Source organism: Oncorhynchus masou, chromosome 27 (genome assembly GCF_036934945.1).
Source record: "Oncorhynchus masou masou isolate Uvic2021 chromosome 27, UVic_Omas_1.1, whole genome shotgun sequence".
Classification (NCBI taxonomy): Eukaryota; Metazoa; Chordata; class Actinopteri; order Salmoniformes; family Salmonidae; genus Oncorhynchus; species Oncorhynchus masou.
In genome coordinates, this window is record NC_088238.1 from 12536178 (window position 1) to 12554673 (window position 18496).

At 45.3% G+C, this 18496-nt stretch overlaps 1 protein-coding gene across 1 annotated transcript in view; it reads right to left on the reverse strand.

Moving 5' to 3' along the window:
- LOC135516586 (exocyst complex component 4-like) overlaps nucleotides 1-18126 on the reverse strand; it is an 89979-nt gene extending 71853 nt beyond the window's left edge. The window contains exons 1-3 of the mRNA XM_064940932.1: nucleotides 18008-18126; nucleotides 15094-15283; nucleotides 10805-10999 (exon numbers count right to left, since the gene is read on the reverse strand). Of these exons, the coding sequence (XP_064797004.1) occupies nucleotides 10805-10999; nucleotides 15094-15283; nucleotides 18008-18087 (465 nt within the window). The 5' untranslated portion in view covers nucleotides 18088-18126. The remainder of the gene's footprint in view (nucleotides 1-10804; nucleotides 11000-15093; nucleotides 15284-18007) is intronic.
- Nucleotides 18127-18496: the final 370 nt, after the last annotated feature.

Genomic DNA, 18496 nt, shown 5'->3' on the forward strand with positions numbered 1-18496 from the left:
GCGAAAGGGTGATGAGCAGAGAGAGCTGAGAGAGACAGCTGAGAGAGAGACATGAGAGAGAGAGAGCTGAGAGAGGGGGGGAGAGAGCTGAGAGAGAGAGGAGAGAGCTGAGAGAGCTGAGAGAGGGGGAGAGAGCTGAGAGAGAGAGAGATGAGAGAGAGAACTGAGAGAGAGCAGAGAGAGCAGAGAGAGAGGAAGAGAGCTGAGAGAGAGAGAGGAAGAGAGCTGAGAGAGAGAGGAAGAGAGCTGAGAGAGAGAGAGGAAGAGAGCTGAGAGAGGGGAGAGTGATGGGAAGAGAGGGAGATCTGAGACGGTGGAAAGGGAGAGCAAAACAACGAGTTAACCAATAAAAAGGGAGAGAGACAGAGAGATAACTGTTGCAGCCGCTCTCCTACTGAGAGGCAAATTGAAACACCTAGCTTAAAATGGACACTGACAGTCTTCTGTGAAAGCAATGTAATGAGGCACAGACCTGACTCACTGAGTTTCCTTAGATTAGCCTCCGTCAGACTGTTCCAGGGACAGCTTCAACTTGAGTTAGGGTCAACATCAGCTCTTGTCTAGCACCTATCAAACAAGATAGGATCCTTCTTGCATAGAGTACAGTGGCCCAGTTCCAATACTGTTATAAATCCATCCTTCTTTCCTGGAGGTCACTGATCTAACACAGTTGGATATGTGAGAGCAAGGACTCTACACCATTACATAGGCTTGGGCCAGTGGAGGCTGGTGGGAGGACCTATAGAAGGACGGGCTCCAAATGTTTGATACCGTTTCATTTTTATTCCATTCCAGCCATTATAATGAGCCTGTCCTTCTATAGCTTCTCCCACCAGCGTAGATGTTCATGCAGGGATTTCTGGTATAACCGGAATAGCACACAAATGGCCGCTAAAAACCAAAAAAACATTGCTTTCCCAGAATACTAAAAAGAAATTGCACAAGTAATAGCGAAATCATATAGAAGATGTTAGCTAAATGCTAACAAGCGAAAACGAACATAAACTAATTGTAGACAGGCAAATCCAGCTCATGAAGTTATACAAGCATGGCTCATTTTTGGTGAGTGTGGACATTTACAAGTGAAAGTCAATGAGTGCAAGTGCAAATGAAAAAGTAGCGATGCATCTGAGCTCTGAAGCAAGCTTCCAGAAAATTGGAACGGAAATGGCGCCACACCAAACTTAAAGTCTTCCGACTAGCTTGGAAAGACAGTACCGTGCAGTATCGAAGAGCCCTTACTGCTGCTCGATCATCCTATTTTTCTAACTTAATTGAGGAAAATAAGAACAATCCGAAATTCCTTTTTGATACTGTCGCAAAGCTAACTAAAAAGCAGCATTCTCCAAGAGAGGATGACTTTCACTTTAGCAGTGATAAATTCATGAACTTCTTTGAGGAGAAGATTATGATTATTAGAAAGCAAATTACGGACTCCTCTTTAAATCTGCGTATTCCTTCAAAGCTCAGTTGTCCTGAGTCTGCACAACCCTGCCAGGACCTAGGATCAAGAGAGACGCTCAAGTGTTTTAGTACTATATCTCTTGACACAATGATGAAAATAATCATGGCCTCTAAACCTTCAAGCTGCATACTGGACCCTATGCCAACTAATGTACTGAAAGAGCTGCCTCCTGTGCTTGGCCCTCCTATGTTGAACATAATAAACGGCTCTCTATCCACCGGATGTGTACCAAACTCACTAAAAGTGGCAGTAATAAAGCCTCTCTTGAAAAAGCCAAACCTTGACACAGAAAATATAAAAAAACTATTGGCCTATATCGAATCTTCCATCCCTCTCAAAAATTTTAGAAAAGGCTGTTGCGCAGCAACTCACTGCCTTCCTGAAGACAAACAATGAATACGAAATGCTTCAGTCTGGTTTTAGACCCCGTCATAGCGCTGAGACGGCACTTATGAAGGTGGTAAATGACATCTTAATGGCATTGGACCGAGGCTCTGCATCTGTCCTTGTGCTCCTAGACCTTAGTGCTGCTTTTGATACCATCGATCACCACATTCTTTTGGAGAGATTGGAAACCCAAATTGGTCTACACGGACAAGTTCTGGCCTGGTTTAGATCTTATCTGTCGGAAAGATATCAGTTTGTCTCTGTGAATGGTTTGTCCTCTGACAAATCAACTGTAAATTTCAGTGTTCCTCAAGGTTCCGTTTTAGGACCACTATTGTTTTCACTATATATTTTACCTCTTGGGGATGTTATTCAAAAACATAATGTTAACTTTCACTGCTATGCGGATGACACACAGCTGTACATTTCAATGAAACATGGTGAAGCCCCAAAATTGCCCTTGCTCGAAGCATGTGTTTCAGACATAAGGAAGTGGATGGCTGCAAACGTTCTACTTTTAAACTCGGACAAAACAGAGATGCTTGTTCTCGGTCCCAAGAAACAAAGAGATCTTCTGTTGAATCTGACAATTAATCTTAATGGTTGTACAGTCGTCTCAAATAAAACTGTGAAGGACCTCGGCGTTACTCTGGACCCTGATCTCTCTTTTGAAGAACATATCAAGACCATTTCAAGGACAGCTTTTTTCCATGTACGTAACATTGCAAAAATCAGAAACTTTCTGTCCAAAAATGATGCAGAAAAATGTATCCATGCTTTTGTCACTTCTAGGTTAGACTACTGCAATGCTCTACTTTCCAGCTACCTGGATAAAGCACTAAATAAACTTCAGTTAGTGCTAAATACGGCTGCTAGAATCCTGACTAGAACCAAAAAATTTGATCATATTACTCCAGTGCTAGCCTCTCTACACTGGCTTCCTGTCAAAGCAAGGCCTGATTTCAAGGTTTTACTGCTAACCTACAAAGCATTGCATGGGCTTGCTCCTACCTATCTCTCTGATTTGGTCCTGCCGTACATACCTACACGTACGCTACAGTCACAAGACGCAGGCCTCCTAATTGTCCCTAGAATTTCTAAGCAAACAGCTGGAGGCAGGGCTTTCTCCTATAGAGCTCCATTTTTATGCAACGGTCTGCCTACCCATGTCAGAGACGCAAACTCGGTCTCAACCTTTAAGTCTTTACTGAAGACTCATCTCTTCAGTAGGTCATATGATTGAGTGTAGTCTGGCCCAGGAGTGGGAAGGTGAACGGAAAGGCTCTGGAGCAACGAACCGCCCTTGCTGTATCTGTTTGGCCGGTTCCCCTCTTTCCACTGGGATTCTCTGCCTCTAACCCTACTACAGGGGCTGAGTCACTGGCTTACTGGGGCTCTCTCATGCCGTCCCTGGAAGGGGTGCGTCACCCGAGTGGGTTGATTCACTGATGTGGTCATCCTGTCTGGGTTGGCGCCCGCCCTTGGGTTGTGCCGTGGCGGAGATCTTTCTGGGCTATACTCAGCCTTGTCTCAGGATGGTAAGTTGGTGGTTGAAGATATCCCTCTCGTGGTGTGGGGGCTGTGCTTTGGTAAAGTGGGTGGGGTTATATCCTTCCTGTTTGGCCCTGTCTGGGGGTTTCCTCGGATGGGGCCACAGTGTCTCCTGACCCCTCCTGTCTCAGCCTCCAGTATTTATGCTGCAGTAGTTTGTGTGTCGGGGGCTGGGGTCAGTTTGTTATATCTGGAGTACTTCTCCTGTCCTATTCGGTGTCCTGTGTGAATCTAAGTGTGCGTTCTCTAATTCTCTCCTTCTCTCTTTCTTTCTCTCTCTCGGAGGACCTGAGCCCAAGGACCATGCCCCAGGACTACCTGACATGATGACTCCTTGCTGTCCCCAGTCCACCTGGCCGTGCTGCTGCTCCAGTTTCAACTGTTCTGCCTTATTATTATTCGACCAAGCTGGTCATTTATGAACATTTGAACATCTTGGCCATGTTCTGTTATAATCTCCACCCGGCACAGCCAAAAGAGGACTGGCCACCCCACATAGCCTGGTTCCTCTCTAGATTTCTACCTAGGTTTTGGCCTTTCTAGGGAGTTTTTCCTAGCCACTGTGCTTCTACACCTGCATTGCTTGCTGTTTGGGGTTTTAGGCTGGGTTTCTGTACAGCACTTTGAGATATCAGCTGATGTACGAAGGGCTATATAAATAAATTTGATTTGATTTGCATGTTTTTCCAGAGGGAAGAGCAACATGTGAACACGGAGCAGAGGGGAGAGAAAACGCTAGTCGGAAGCACAGGGACAAAATGGCAGCTGTACAGACAACCCATACAGAGCTCTTTGACTTACTCCTCAAACACGGCAGAAAGCCGTTATAAGATATCTGATAGCAAACATTTAGCAGTGAATTACACACAAGTGTAACTTCCTCACCTCACATGTGCCACACAACAGACACTCAGTGACAGATATAGAACGCTCTGGGCTGACCAGCTCCTGTTGTTTTCTCCTGTCGTGGACCGACCGGCCCCTGTTGTGGACCGACCGGCCCCTGTCGTGGACCGACCGGCCCCTGTCGTGGACCGACCGGCCCCTGTTGTGGACTGACCTGTTGTGGACTGACCGGCTTCTGTTGTTTTCTCCTGTTGTGGACTGACCAGCTCCTGTTGTGGACTGACCAGCTTCTGTTGTGGACCGGCCTGGCCCCTGTCGTGGACTGACCAGCCCCTGTTGTGGACTGACCGGCTGTTGTTTTCCCTGTCGTGGACCGACCGGCCCTGTTGTGGACTGACCGGCCCCTGTTGTGGACTGACAGGCTTCTGTTGTTTTCTCCTGTTGTGGACTGACCGGCCCCTGTTGTGGACTGACCGGCTCCTGTTGTTTTCTCCTGTCGTGGACCGACCGGCCCCTGTCGTGGTGCCTGTCGTGGACTGACCCGGCGTCCCTGTCGTCAGGGACTGACCGGCGTGCCGTCAGGGACTGACCGGCTCCAGGGACTGACCGTCGTGCCGTCAGGGACCGACCAGGGACTCCGTCGTGCCGTCAGGGACTGACCGGCTCCGTCGTGTTTCTCCTGTCAGGGACTGACCGTCGTGCCGTCAGGGACTGACCGTCGTGCCGTCAGGGACTCCCGTCGTGCCGTCAGGGACTGACCGGCTCCCTCGTGCCGTCAGGGACTGACCGGCTCCCGCGTGCCGTCAGGGACTGACCGGCTCCCGTGTGCCGCAGGGACTGACCGGCTCCCCGCCAGGGACTGACCGTGCCGTCAGGGACTGACCGGCTCCCCGTGCCGTTAGGGACTGACCGGCTCCCGTCGTGCCGTTATGGACTGACCGGCTCCCCGTCAGGGACTGACCGGCTCCCGTCGTGCCGTCAGGGACTGACCGGCTCCCGTCGTGCCGTCAGGGACTGACCGGCTCCCGTTGCCGTGCTCCCGTGCCGTCAGGGACTGACCGGCTCCCGTCGTGCCGTCAGGGACTGACCGGCTCCCGTCGTGCCGTCAGGGACTGACCGGCTCCCGTCGTGCCGTCATGGACTGACCGGCTCCAGTCGTGCCGTTATGGACTGACCGGCTCCCGTCGTGCCGTTAGGGACTGACCGGCTCCCGTGCCGTTAGGGTGCCGCTCCCGTCAGGGACTGACCGGCTCCCGTTGGCGTCAGGGACTGACCGGCTCCCGTCGTGCCGTCAGGGACTGACCGGCTCCCGTCGTGCCGTTATGGACTGACCGGCTCCTGTTGTGCCATTATGGACTGACCAGCTCCAGTTTTCTCCTGTTGTTCTGTTACAAACAAGAGACTGGCTCAACTGTTCTGGGGAACTACGGTAAGCTTCATAATGTAAAATAATACCTTTTTTTTATACTTGTTTTGACGGTATTGGAAAACCACCTGTGGCTTTTTCCAAATACCCGAGTATACCTCCAAGCTTACCACTACAGGGGTTTTCCTTTAAAAGTTGCGTCCTACTGCAGCACAGCTTGCAGTGTGCTGAGTAATTGAATGGCACATGCGAGTGCATAACATCATATTATTTTGTTGCCAATAACGCTAGTTTGACCACCACAGTGCGTCTTTGAGAAGGTAAGTTATTGAAACGACACGGAGCTGTAGGCCGAAGAGTCATGTTTACTGTAGCTGATTCAGCGTAACTTACTTTTTGGCATAAGTCATCCATGTCTAAATACAGTCAAGCATTTTAGATATAAAATTAAATAAAGGGTGCCTTGAATAATGAAATAATGAAACAATGAATAAACCACAACATGTCGGCTAATGTGATTCAATTCACAAATGGGAAAGGGGGATACCTAGTCCGTTGTCCAATTGAATGTATTCAACTGAAATGTGTCTTCTGCATATAACCCAACCCCTCAGAATCAGAAAGGTGCGGGGGGCTGCCATAATCAAAACACCATCTTCGGCACCCGGGGAACAGTGGGTTAACTGCCTTGCTCAGGGGCAGAATGACAGATTTTTACCTTGTCAGCTCCATTCGATTACTGGCCCAACGCTATAACCACTAGGCTACCTGCTGCCTCTATCCATTTGACTGTTTTTAATATTGGCTGTACTAGAGACTTAACGTTTTTTTGTTAGAACAGACTATATGGGATTGATTATAATTTCATTTTAAAATTATAGTACTTATTGTGCAGTTTATACTTTTAGAAATGTTATTAAATTGATTAATATTATGGTGTTTCTATTTTCTATTTTCAGAAAATGCATTTTACAGTAGCCTCAGGGTTTCTGTTAGGAAAATATGGCACTGTACAACGTGACAAGTTGGGAGTAGGCCTAGGCTACTAAATCATTGCGACTTGAGAGAAAAATAATCCTATCCTTTCTTCACCCTAATTGTAGGCTGGCCAATATCCAAACGGAGATAAAAATCTGATTGATTTATCAAGACCAGTCCCCATAGTTGTCCCAAAGCATCGCAAAACGGTGCGGAATAGTTCAAATCCTATTATAACAATTGGATGACTTTGGGTGTTTCAGTAAGCAACCATTTGTTGCCTTCATTAGCCTACTTTATTCTAATATTTATGTCATTCAGTGATATTTTTTCTCACAGTAACTCGTTATGGGTCCATCCCGAAGTGTATATGAGTAGTGACATACCTTGCAAACATTTAAAGTGTCTAAACTCGGCAAGAGTCTATTGTCCTGTCTGATAGCCCATCAAGGGTGGCTGGCTTCTTTTGTATTCTTTAATCTCCAGCTCAGAGAAGTGTGTTTCTATTCCAACAAAAAAAGAGACTTGAATAATTAAACAGTAAATAAACTGGAAAATGTCAGCTGAAGCAACTGAATTCAGAATTCATTCAAAATATGTTAAACCTTTCTTTTGTTGAGATACAACAATACATTGATATCTCAGCAAGGTTTTACCCATGCTTGTGGAGCAGGGGGGGAAGAGCAACTGTAGCTGAGATGTAGTTGAAATAAACATCCGTATTTTGAAAGTCTTTTTATCATTCTTTTATTAACGAAAGCATAAAGATGATGAACAAATAATATATGTGTCTATGTGCGTGTTACATTGTCTTCTTCTGACAAACTAGAAACAAAATTGTGTCTTTTTTTAGTGTGCGCACGAGACAGAGGAAGAGCAATTCTTACACTATTGTTTTAAATTCAATCACTCTCTTCTTCATCCTCATCATTCAGTTAATTTAAATTCAATTGCAATACATTTTGTCACTCCCACAGCAAAGTTTAAAAACAGACGGATTTGTGAAATTGTTTTATCCGTCATTTTGCGGTTGCATGAGGTTTGGTGATGACAGAATACGTAGGATATTAAATAAACACTCAAATAGGCAAAAGAAGCAGGAACAGCATTGGGCTGAGTGACACTCATTCCTGGCTTTCGTTCAAAGTAAGTTATATTATAATGCAGGGTGAAAGACACATTATTTCATATTCTTTGATATTGAGTTAGAAATGTACAATTTAAGAGCAGTTAAACATCAAATAAATTGCAAGTATGCCCCTTTTTGGCCATTAGGTTACACTTTACAATAGGACTCAACTCTGAATGACAACAGCAACTATCAGTAATTAAAACAGTGGCACAAATTTGGGGATTTTTCACACATAGCCGAGCTATTAGACTATCCTTTTGTAAATTAATGGAGGTGTGAATGTTTCAGTCAGTCTCTCTCCAGGACTAGAGTCCTGAATCAGGCAAAAAAGCTGCCAGCTATTGTGGAAGAATACTTGCGGATCTTGTTGATTTCTTCTGTCGCTTCAAGAGGCCTACTGTCCACCTGGTCATTGTGTGGTTCCAAAGGATAAAGACTCACCTTCAGATGGATGTGTGGTTTCAGAGAGAAGTCAGCTGTTAGCCTGGGACCAGGCATGGTGGATAAAGACTCACCTTCAGATGGATGTGTGGTTTCAGAGAGAAGTCAGCTGTGAGCCTCAGTGGATAAAGACTCACCTTCAGATGGATGTGTGGTTTCAGAGAGAAGTCAGCTGTTAGCCTGGGACCAGGCATGGTGGATAAAGACTCACCTTCAGATGGATGTGTGGTTTCAGAGAGAAGTCAGCTGTTAGCCTGGGACCAGGCATGGTGGATAAAGACTCACCTTCAGATGGATGTGTGGTTTCAGGGAGAAGTCAGCTGTGAGCCTGGGACCAGGCATGGTGGATAAAGACTCACCTTCAGATGGATGTGTGGTTTCAGAGAGAAGTCAGCTGTTAGCCTGGGACCAGGCATGGTGGATAAAGACTCACCTTCAGATGGATGTGTGGTTTCAGAGAGAAGTCAGCTGTTAGCCTGGGACCAGGCACAGTGGATAAAGACTCACCTTCAGATGGATGTGTGGTTTCAGAGAGAAGTCAGCTGTGAGCCTGGGACCAGGCACAGTGGATAAAGACTCACCTTCAGATGGATGTGTGGTTTCAGAGAGAAGTCAGCTGTTAGCCTGGGACCAAGTGGTAAAGACTCACCTTCAGATGGATGTGTGGTTTCAGAGAGAAGTCATAGCCTGGGACCAGGCACAGTGGATAAAGACTCACCTTCAGATGGATGTGTGGTTTCAGAGAGAAGTCAGCTGTGAGCCTGGGACCAGGCATGGTGGATAAAGACTTTCAGATGGATGTGGTTTCAGAAGAAGTCAGCTGTTAGCCTGGGACCAGGCACAGTGGATAAAGACTCACCTTCAGATGATGTGTGGTTTCAGAAAGAAGTCAGCTGTTAGTCTGGGACCAGGCATGGTGGATAAAGACTCACCTTCAGATGGATGTGTGGTTTCAGAGAGAAGTCAGCTGTTAGCCTGGGACCAGGCACAGTGGATAAAGACTCACCTTCAGATGGAGGTTTCAGAGAGAAGTCAGCTAGCCTGGGACCAGGCACAGTGGATAAAGACTCACCTTCAGATGGATGTGTTTCAGAGAGAAGTCAGCTGTTAGCCTGGGACCAGGCATGGTGGATAAAGACTCACCTTCAGATGGATGTGTGGTTTCAGAGAGAAGTCAGCTGTTAGCCTGGGACCAGGCATGGTGGATAAAGACTCACCTTCAGATGGATGTGTGGTTTCAGAGAGAAGTCAGCTGTGAGCCTGGGACCAGGCATGGTGGAAGACTTTTTTTTCCTGCATAGCAATTTGAAGAAATCCTACTAAATAGGCCAAGTCTAAACTAATATATTAAATTGCCTAAATAAACAAGTATATTTCATAAATAAATGAAGGAGCTCAAGTCTTGAAAATATGGGCAACTGCCTATCCTCGCTGGACTCTCGTTCATTCAGTTTCTTCTTCGCTTTAGCAAAGAAGGACTCCGTGTTTCACGAACTCACATTCTATAGAGGGGCTATCACTCTTTCATTCTGTGGTAAAATACCATTTGTTATTTAGAATTATTTATTTCTGTTTTTAGAGGGAGAGAAACCAAAAGCCCACTGTGCCAATTTTAGAAAATCATCAGTCCAGTAATTGTGCCATTGCATTTCATTTACCCAAGTTCTCTTTCAACTCCAGGACCACCCGCCTGATGCAGGACTCTAGAGCCAGACACTCGGACTGAAACATTCACACCTCCATTCATTTAGGAAAAGATAGTCAATTTGTGCCAGTGTTTAGACTTAACTCCCTCTTGTGATATTGTGGTGCAATGACAGAACGACGCAATTTACCACAATCTGCCATGTTTGAAGGAATAATGTTTAAAGGAAGAACCATTACATACAACAGTTGATATATTTAGCTCAGATGTGAGTGATTTTCCTAAATAGTGTCACCAACTTCCATCAACTTGACCACACCATGTAAAAAGTGCTCTCATGTAGATTTTAGGTTTGCAGCCCCCACGAAGGACTGAGAGTGGGAGACAAAGAGACAGAAGGTCTTCAGGGGCCTCAGGGGGCCAGACATCCCTCGTCTTCCCTCTCAAATCTGCCTGTTCTGGAGCAGAGATGAACTGACTAGGCCCTAATTACCTGCGTTTGGAAGAAGAGTGTAGGAGTGAGTGGAGGAAGAAGGGAAAGGAGAGACCACAGAATTGTTCCAGCCATTTCGTGCTTTGGCCCCCGCTGAGCGCGCCACAAAACCCACATCAAAGTCAACCCACACACCTGTGGTGGCCCCTGGGCCGCTTTGATGAAGCTTTGCGGCTGGAAGGGAGATGTACTATTGGGTCGTGTTCATTAGGCACCAAACGGAAGAAAACTAGGAGTCCTGCCAATTAGCTGAAATGCCAGTCCATTTCTGTAGCCAAGGAGGACAGCAATCACGTTATATGATAGTCAAGTGTCAGGTCAGCATCGGGTATTAAAAATCTGGCTGGATGTCTGGATTGCCATATCCCAGTGTTAATCATATGAATCCCATTCTCTCGCACGCATGCCCCACCATGGCCCCAAACTTAACACACTTTCATACAAACCTTACCACATCCTCACCTACCACCCCACCTCCACACAAATTCTCACTTACTCACCAGCATGTCGGTGGCGTGCAGGTAGTGCTTGCTGGCCATGCAGGCTTCCAGTCTCTGTGGGACCTGCTTGATACTCTCGATCTCGTCCAGCAGGTTGAGGACGTGTTTGTGCTCGATACCTTCGATCCACAGCTTCCTCAGTTCATCCCTCTTGCAGTGGAGCAGCATCTTACAAGACAGCAGGTTCTCCTTCACCTGGGATACAATGGGACACCACACAGGTCAGACACCAGGGTGTTCATCAGGCGATAAAGGGAAAAAGATGGAATGAAACAGGGACAGAGTAGTTGGACTGTTGTAAAACGTTTTGCTTCGGTGTGCATTCATGAATCAACCCCCCCCCAGGTTCAGACAGGGGAGGCTCCCCCCCGAAAGAAAGTTAACTAATCTAATAAGAAACAATCCTTTTCATCTCTGCTGTAAAGCGTTATTAAACGTTTTCTGTTGTGTGCCCTAATGAACATGACCCATGGGTCCGTTCAGAGACAAGAGAGGCAAGCGTTTAGAAAGTTCAGATAGAAATGTATTGCGCAGAACAGACGTGATTATTTGTCAGGTAGAATAGTGAGTTGTCAGCTCTATTCATTACATTTCTATCTGGAACGTTCTGAATAGTTTCAGGGACACTTGAACACTCTCCTTTCAGTTTCAAAGCTCAGTATCCCGCCTGAATCATTGGGCACTTAACGTGGCACAAAAGCACCATCACCGTCTTAGGAAACCTTTCTAGGTTCTCTTTGTAACAGTCTCATATACAGTTGAAGTCAGAAGTTTACATGCAGTTTAGCCAAAATACATTTAAACTCAGCTTTTCACAATTCCTGACATTTAATCCTAGTAAAAATGCCCTGTCTATGGTCAGGTAGGATCACCACTTTATTTTAAGAATGTGAAATGTCCGAATAATAGTAGAGAGAATGATTTATTTCAGCTTTTATTTCTTTCATCACATTCCCAGTGGGTCAGAAGTTTACATACACTCAATTAGTGTTTGGTAGCATTGCCTTTAAATTGTTTAACTTGGGTCAAACGTTTCAGGTAGCCTTCCACAAGCTTCCCACAATAAGCTGGGTGAATTTTGGCCCATTCCTCCTGACAGAGCTGGTGTAACCTAGGCAGGCTTTTTCAGTTCTGCCCACACATTTTCTATAGGATTGAGGTCAGGGCTTTGTGATGGCCACTCCAATACCTTGACTTTGTTGTCCTTAAGACATTTTGCCACAACTTTGGAAGTATGCTTGGGGTCATTGACTATTTGGAAGACCTATTTGCGACCAAGCATTAACTTCCTGACTGATGTCTTGAGATGTTGCCTCAATATATCCACATAATTTTCCTCCCTCATGATACCATCTACTTTGTGAAGCGCACCAGTCGCTCTTGCAGCAAAGCACCCCCACAACATGATGCTGCCACCCCTGTACTTCACGGTTGGGATGGATGGTGTTCTTCAGCTTGCAAGCCTCCCCCTTTTTCCTCCAAACAGAACAATGGTCATTATGGCCAATCAGTTCTATTTTTGTTTCATCAGACCAGAGGACATTACTCCAAAAAGTACAATCTTTGTCTCCATGCGCAGTTGCAAACCGCAGTCTGGATTTTTTATGGTGGTTTTGGAGCAGTGGCATCTTCTTTGCTGAGCGGCCTTTCAGGTTATGTCGATATAGGACTCGTTTTACTGTGGATATAGATACTTTTGTACCGGTTTCCTCCAGCATCTTCACAAGGTCCTTTGCTGCTGTTCTGGGATTGATTTGCACTTTTCGCACCAAAGTATGTTTATCTCTATGAGACAGAACGTGTGTCCTTCCTGAGCGGTATGATGGCTAAGTGGTCCCATGGTGTTTATACTTTCGTACTATTATTTATACAGATGAAAGTGGTACCTTCAGGCATTTGGAAATTGCTCCCAAGAATGAACCAGACTTGAGGTCTACAATTTATTTTAGACCCGTGTTCCTGAGAGTCTTGGCTGATTTCTTTTGATTTTCCCATGATGTCAAGCATCGAGGCACTGAGTTTGAAGGTGGGCCTTGAAATATATCCACAGGTACAATTGACTCAAATTATGTCAATGAGCCTATCGGAAGCTTCTAAAGCCATGACATAATTTTCTGGAATCTTCCAAGCTGTTTAAATATACTTAAACTTCTGACCCACTAGAATTGTGATACAGTGAATTATAAGTGAAATAATATGCCTGTAAAAAATTGTTGGAAAAATTACTTGTGTCATGAACAAAGTAGATGTCCTAACCGACTTGACAAAACTATAGTTTGTTAACAAGAAATGTGTAGAGTGATTGAAAAACATAGTTTTAATGACTCCAACCTAAGTGGATGTAAACTCGGGTGCACCTCAGCCACGCACAAGGTACTAAACGATATCATAATCACCATCGATAAAAGACAGTACTGTGCAGCCATCTGCATCAACCTGGCCAAGGCTTTCAACTCTGTCAATCACCGTATCCTTATCGGCAGACTCAACAGCCTTGGTTTCTCAAATGACTGCCTCGCCTGGTTCACCAATTACTTCTCAGACAGAGTTCAGTGTGTCAAATCGGAGGGCCTGTTGTCCGGACCTCTGACAGTCTCTATGGGGGTACCACAGGGTTCAATTCTCGGGCCGACTCTTCTCTGTATACAGCAATGATGTCGCTCTTGCTGCTGATGATTCTCTGATCCACCTCTACACAGATGATACCATTCTGTATACTTCTGGCCCTTCTTTGGACACTGTGTTAACTAACCTCCAAACGAGCTTCAATGCCATTCAACACTGCTTCCGTGGCCTCCAACTGCTCTTAAAACGCAAGTAAAAACACAAATGCATGCTTTTCAACCGTTCGCTGCCCGCACCCGCCCGCTGCCCGCACCCGCCCGCTCGAATAGCATCATTCCTGGACAGTTCTGATCCAGAGTATGTGGACAACTACAAATACCTAGGTGCCTGTCAAGACTGTCAACTCTCCTTCCAGACTCACATTAAGCATCTCCAATCCAAAATTGAATCTAGAATCAGCTTCCTATTTCGAAACAAATCCTCCATCACTCAAGCTGCCAAACATACCCTTGTAAAACTGACCATCCTACCGATCCTCAACTTCGGAGATGTCATTTACAAAATAGCTTCCAATACTCTACTCAGCAAACTGGATGCAGTCTATCACAGTGCCATCTGTTTTGTCACCAAAGCCCCATATACTACCCACCATTGCTACCTGTATGCTCTAGTCGGCTGGCCCTCGCTACATATTCGTCGCCACACCCACTGGCTCCAGGTCATCTATAAGTCTTTGCTAGGTAAAGCTCCGCCTTATCTCAGCTCACTGGTCACGATAACAACACCCACACGTAGCACCCGCTCCAGCAGGTATATCTCACTGGTTGTCCCCAAAGCCAACACCTACTTTAGCCGCCTTTCCTTCCAGTTCTCTGCTGCCAATGACTGGAACGAATTGCAAAAATCGCTGAAGCTGGAGACTTATATTTGCATCACTAACTTTAAACATCAGCTATCTGAGTAGCTACTGCAGCTGTACATAGCCCATCTGTAAATAGCCCACACTATCTACCTACCTCATCCCCATATTGTTTTTATTTACTTTTCCACTCTTTTGCACACCAGTATTTCTACTTGCACATCATCATCTGCTCATCTATCACTCCAGTGTTAATTTGCTAAACTGTCATTACTTCGCTACTATGGCCTATTTATTGCCTTACCTCCTCACCCCATTTGCACACACTGTATATAGACTTTCTTTTTTTCTATTGTGTTATTGACTGTACGCTTGTTAATTCCATGTGTAACTCTGTGTTGTTGTTTGTGTCGCACTGCTTTGCTTTATCTTGGCCAGGTCGCAGTTGTAAATGAGACCTTGTTCTAAACTGGCCTACCTAAAACTGTACATCCAGACACACAGCCTGGAGAGATGGGAATGACATCACGCTGTTGTGGAACACGAGCAGGCTATCCCAGAGGCTCTAACAGTGACGCAGGTGTCAGAGCCACACACACACACACACACACACACACACACTCTCTAGAGAAATCAGCCAGGCCCTTACACTGCCTGCTGCTAATGTCCTTGATGTACAACTCCCTGGGACCATCACTCTGTTATTCACAGGCCATACACATGTTCTGAATGTTTTGTTGCAAATATTTTTGCGGGAAAGGGCTCGTAAAGTAAGCATTTCACAGTAAAGTCTACAATTGATGTTTTTGGCACATCAGGTGACAAATTCAATTTGATTTGAAACATTGTGCGTGTTCCCTCTCACCCCTTTGATCTTGTTACGGGAGCTGGTGATTCTTTCGGTGATGCTCTGGTAGGTGCGGATGGCGGTGGTCAGCTCAGCGTAGTGTTGGACGATCTGCTCATCCAGGTCCCGGTCGCACTTCTCAAACGCCTCCTCCAGGCGGCCCTTCTCCGTCTCTCTGTCCTGCTTGTCATCGCTGCTGGACAGGGTCCTACACAGACAAAGGCCAATGCTCATCAATTGTCTGTCAAGGTGTCACCTTGTGGTCCTTTTCGTAATCTTGTGTAGGCCTAACTTCTAGTTAATCATTTTTTCTAGTCACTAGATCTGGGTAAAATACTAGTAGCCTAGCGGTTAGAGTGTTCGGTCAGTAAGCGAGAGGTCACTAGTTCGAAGTCCTGAGCTGACAAGATGAAAAATATGATGATGTGCCTTTGAGCAAGGCACATAACCCTAATTTCTCCAGGGTCGCCGTTGATAATGACAGACCTTTAGCCGTAGTGTAACTGTTCCTGAGAGTCGTAGTGTAGTGTACGTGTTCCTGAGAGTCGTAGTGTACGTGTTCCTGAGAGTCGTAGTGTACGTGTTCCTGAGAGTCGTAGTGTAGTGTACGTGTTCCTGAGAGTCGTAGTGTAGTGTACGTGTTCCTGAGAGTCGTAGTGTAGTGTACGTGTTCCTGAGAGTCGTAGTGTACGTGTTCCTGAGAGTCGTAGTGTAGTGTACGTGTTCCTGAGAGTCGTAGTGTACGTGTTCCTGAGAGTCGTAGTGTAGTGTACGTGTTCCTGAGAGTCGTAGTGTAGTGTACGTGTTCCTGAGAGTCGTAGTGTACGTGTTCCTGAGAGTCGTAGTGTAGTGTATGTGTTCCTGAGAGTCGTAGTGTAGTGTACGTGTTCCTGAGAGTCGTAGTGTACGTGTTCCTGAGAGTCGTAGTGTAGTGTACGTGTTCCTGAGAGTCGTAGTGTAGTGTACGTGTTCCTGAGAGTCGTAGTGTAGTGTACGTGTTCCTGAGAGTCGTAGTGTAGTGTACGTGTTCCTGAGAGTCGTAGTGTACGTGTTCCTAAGAGTCGTAGTGTACGTGTTCCTGAGAGTCGTATGATTTAGATTTAGATTCCTGAGAGTCGATTGATTTAGATGCACTATTGTAAAGTGGCTGTTCCACTGGATGTCAGAAGGTGAATTCACCAATTTGTAAGTCGCTCTGGATAAGAGCGTCTGCTAAATGACTTAAATGTAAATGTAAAATGTATGAATATGAATTATGGGCTCATAATATTTTGCAGCTTAAACCACTCAAACGCTGGAGTCAAATTAATATGAAGAAAAAAATGTAATAAAATCAACATGCCAAACAGGCTCAAGAAACCACACTAGACAACCACAATAGTGTTGGTCATTTTGGCTCTGAATGTTGGATTTTGGCAGAGATTTTGTTGCAGATATTTGATTAATGTTTAGGAATTGATGAAAGGGCCAGTCTTACATAATAAACGGTCTGGATCTGGCTGATGGGCGACCAGTTGAATAGCCCTGTCCTACAGTAAAGGAATAATCATACAAAATTGGCGTAACATAAAAGTGCCAGGTTTTATATCCTGAAAACCATGCCAGTCTTGAATGTCATAGACACAGGGGATGGGACAATGTTGAGTAAAAGACTTGACAACACTTGTTTTTGCCCTGTTTTTCATCAAACTCCAAACCACACATAAAATAAGGGGAGAGGTAAAAGTCTCCCTCAAGAGCTCATTAAAGCCTCTTCGCTCTTCACATACAGCTGAAAGCTGGAAGGGGGAGAAGATTCTCAACAGCATCCCCCTAGAGTGGCTTGAGATGCCTACTTGACACAAGTCAGGACTGAAACAAAGCAAGTGATCTTATCCATTCTCTGTAATATAACTAATAATATATATACATATATATATATATGTAATATAACTAGTTATTTCCCATGCCGTCATGTCCAACCTAACTAGTTAACATACTTCATATAACCTCACCTAAACTTAGCGAACCTGAATCCTTAGCTCTGACATGCACCATCACCCTTGACTAATTCAAACACTAGACTGACAGTAGCCTAGTCCCTTTTAGAATCCGAAAGTGGCATGGGGTAACCATGGTAACAGTCTGGCGTTTTGGGCAAGCAGTAGCCATAAGTAAAGGTACATAAGAAAGTGAAGATAATCTTTGTTGCAGACAACAATTGCCTCGAATAGGATTTTGCCTCAAAGTGCTGCACCCTCGCCCCATGCACACTGACATCTGTCAAACCCAGTAGACGACAGCTCCGTTTAATCTAGAGAAAAAAGGGGTAAAGGGAGCTACTCTACTAAGTTACGGCAATGGCTGCTTTAAATGGCGTGGAAACACACAGTAAACGACTGTCGTTTATGTCATGACATCTGTTCAAGCTAAGGCCAACCCATGATGATCAATGCACCCTGTCAGCAAAGCAGGCTATAAATGGGTGCTGATGCTGAATAACAAGTATGCATTGGATATTTCGTTTTCGTTCGCAAATAAGTTATCTTGTCTCTGTACCAAGTCGCGAGATTGTTGTATGAGCAGGGGAGGTCAGCTGTCAAAAGCGTGACAGCTAGCTAGCTAACTTTCAGCTACCTAGCAAGTGGCTTCTTCCTCACGCTTTTCTTGTGACTATTGAAGAAGAGTGTCATTTGACTCACAATGATGATAAACACTGCTAAATTATGCGAACAGATCGCGATGACAAACATTAGCTAGCGTAGCTGACTAACATTTCCTCAAAACTCGCTTGACATAAAACTAGCTAGCTAACAGATAGGAAGCTAACATCAGGAAGGATGTTTCTCCTTGTCCACGACCTGAAATGACAGGCCTAGTTAATGAAAACAGTAGTGCCCACTGGCGTATTATGTCGACAGGATAATTCAACCGTCAATTTGAGTGAGCTTACCTTATAACGGAGATAAGTAAGCCCGAAGGGTCTTTGCTTTTGCTAACAGCACTCCGGTATCTCCCTGTATCAGCTGCCATTTTTCCAGCTACTGCACCCAAACAGAATGACAACCTACCAATGAGAGACGAGGAAAATTGTTCCAACTTCGGTAGTGTGGCTGAGAAAGCTGGGAGTTGTAGTCCAAAATCTGTCTAGACTTGTTGATATTGTTCTTAGTAATTTTTTTATGCAAATCCTGTGTGCTTACAAAACGCCCATTGGCGATTTTAGCATGTAAATCTTGGTGGGGCAAACAAAAGACAAAAATGTTAGATGCATGCCATGAAAGCCACATTTCTACATTAATTGCACTATAACTGTGACAAACTGTAAGGGCCTACATAAAGCTGTCCCAACAGCAGAGCGTTCTGTTCAGCACCACGGAGTGAATCCTAACCACCGTAGCCTTGTCTGGCAGCGGAAAAATTCATTCAGCCTCATTTACTG